The 2,459-nt window shown below is 33.9% G+C and overlaps 1 protein-coding gene across 1 annotated transcript in view; it reads left to right on the top strand.

Annotated features, from left to right (window-relative positions):
- Window positions 1-1,404: 1,404 nt before the first annotated feature.
- The window catches only part of LOC109584308 (uncharacterized), a 2,642-nt gene continuing 1,587 nt past the window's right edge, over window positions 1,405-2,459 (top strand). Inside the window, exons 1-5 of the mRNA XM_019999996.1 lie at window positions 1,405-1,506; window positions 1,551-1,838; window positions 1,882-2,017; window positions 2,066-2,193; window positions 2,317-2,435. Of these exons, the coding sequence (XP_019855555.1) occupies window positions 1,697-1,838; window positions 1,882-2,017; window positions 2,066-2,193; window positions 2,317-2,435 (525 nt within the window). The 5' untranslated portion in view covers window positions 1,405-1,506; window positions 1,551-1,696. The remainder of the gene's footprint in view (window positions 1,507-1,550; window positions 1,839-1,881; window positions 2,018-2,065; window positions 2,194-2,316; window positions 2,436-2,459) is intronic.

Here is a 2,459-nt window from a genome sequence, read left to right as displayed (position 1 = left end):
TGGGAATGGAATATCTACTGAACTGTCTCGTGTGATAGTGAATGGACCAGGATCTGTTACAAGAGTGACAGTAACAAACTTAACTGAAGCTGGTAACTATCAGTGTACTGTAAATAATGACAGAGTAACTGCTGGTATTAATGGTCGTATTGGGAATGTTCAGGCAACAAGTAGTAACACATTTTTGAGTATATCAGGTTTGTATGAGCATTCATTATTATCATTTTCATGTGTCTTCAGTATCTAATACTCCAACTGGTTTAACTGCTACAAGATTAAGTACTGGTTTAGCTCATGTAAGACTCTCCTGGTCTACTGTATCAGGAGCTACTGGTTATAAGGTCTTCAGTAAATTCTCAACTTTAACTCCTGTTAGTGTAGGCACTACTGCTTCAACAACAATCAATATAACATCAGGATTGACTCGAGGGATTACATACACTTTCTATGTAGTATCTTATGGATCAGCTTCTCTACCTAGTGGTAACGCTTCAGTTATGTTAACAATTAGTGAGTTATTATTGACAATATAGAAGCTTATTTTTGTGTTTTAGGTGAACTAGCAGTTACTGATTTTATGGCTACAATTAATACAACTTTTGCCATTACATTAACATGGAGTCCACCAACTGCTGTAGTACCAATTAGTTATAATATTAATAGGAGATGTAGAAGAGTATGTGAATCATCATTCACTAGTAATAGAACAACATCAGTTTCATCACCACATACTTCAACTGGTATACCTCCTTACAGTCAATGTACCTTTGATCTTATTGGAGTATATGGAGCTGAGATGGCATATATGGCTAGAAATTATTCAGCTAATACACTGTCTTCCGGTAAAAAATAATTTATACTGTTTATTCTTATTATCTTTTAGACCCTACTGCACCAGTGGATGATATTTTCTTCTCATCAGTAGAGTCAATGTCAATAACTGTCTCATGGGATGAAGTACCTTGCAATGGAAGGAATGGACCAATCACTGGATACTACCTCACATACACTAACATCACTTCAAACACTAGTTATACTGTTAATATCACTGGAGGAAACAACAGAATGTATAATCTCACAGGATTAATACCATATACTAACTATACTGTGAGTATAATACCATATAATTATAATATGAATGGACCAGCTAGACAAGAAATACAATTAACTGCTGAATCAAGTAAGTCAAAAAAAGATATTGATCAGTTTAACATGATCTTAACACAGTTCCTGGTGTGATATCTGATCTAAGACATGCAAGGACGCCAACTAGAATAAATACTGTATGGAATCCTCCTACAATACCTAATGGTATCATTACAGTATATGAGATAAGATATAGAGAGTCTACCAGTACTGGTCCATACAATATAACTAACACTACTAACACTTATTACAGTATAGCAGGATTGATACCTAATACTAGTTATACTATTGGAGTGAGAGCATATACTAGTATTGGACCAGGAGAATGGACTGGTAGAGAATATGCTACTATTCAAATACGTAAGTGATCTGATGTTACTTTAATTTTTATTGTTTTATTTTAGCTGTCATTGAAACCTTTTCTATAACAAAGCTCAATTCTACAGTAGTGAGGGCTGAGTGGAGTTTAATTCATGGAGCTAGTCATTATACTGTCTATTATGAGTCAACCAGTAGCTTCTCAAGAAAGAAGAGACAAGTAGAGACAGGAATGAGAGTATTCCCAGGTGATACTACTGAAGGTCGAATAGGAGGGTTAGATCCTAATCTAAACTACTTGTTCTCTATATCTACATCATTTACTGTTAATGGAAGGATTTATGAAGGAGAGAGGACTCAACCAATATCACCAGGTAAAAGTGAAATAACTTTAATGTGATATTACTGAATGAATAGGTACTCCTGTAATGCCTACTACTACTACTTCTGACGAAGGCTCGATGACTATTGTTTTCATAGCAGTTGGAGCTATTGTGTGCATACTAGTGTTAATAGTGATAATAATCATCATTGTGGTAGTTGTTGTATTAAAGTGAGTCTTAGCATATATACATTGTGTACAAATGGGATTACATAACAGGAAAAGAAGAGGCAGTAATGATTTTGACATAAATCCTAAAAATACTTCTACTAGTAAACCTGAAGCTACTGTATACTATAGTACATGCAAAAGTAATAATAATGATGCAGGATATGAAGAAATTGGATGTAAGTGGAGCTTTTGCATTAAATTTTTATTTATTCATATTCACAAATTACATAAGCAGCAGTTGAATGCATATGTTACCATTGTGTTTACACAAATTTTCTTTTTTATTTTTCTTATTACAGTAGAAAGAATTGAAGAGGCAACTTACAGTACAGTAATGAAACCTAAAAAGCCAGTGATAGAAGAGTTCCCTAGTGATATGACTACTGAGGAAGGTTGTCAGGTTCTTTTGAAAGTAAAAGTTATAGAAACATCAAAACAATCT

This window comes from Amphimedon queenslandica, unplaced genomic scaffold (genome assembly GCF_000090795.2).
Source record: "Amphimedon queenslandica unplaced genomic scaffold, v1.1 AMPQUscaffold_13222, whole genome shotgun sequence".
Lineage (NCBI taxonomy): Eukaryota > Metazoa > Porifera > Demospongiae > Haplosclerida > Niphatidae > Amphimedon > Amphimedon queenslandica.
The sequence above is the reverse complement of the archived record's forward strand: the minus strand, read 5'-3'. Positions and strand labels throughout refer to the sequence as shown.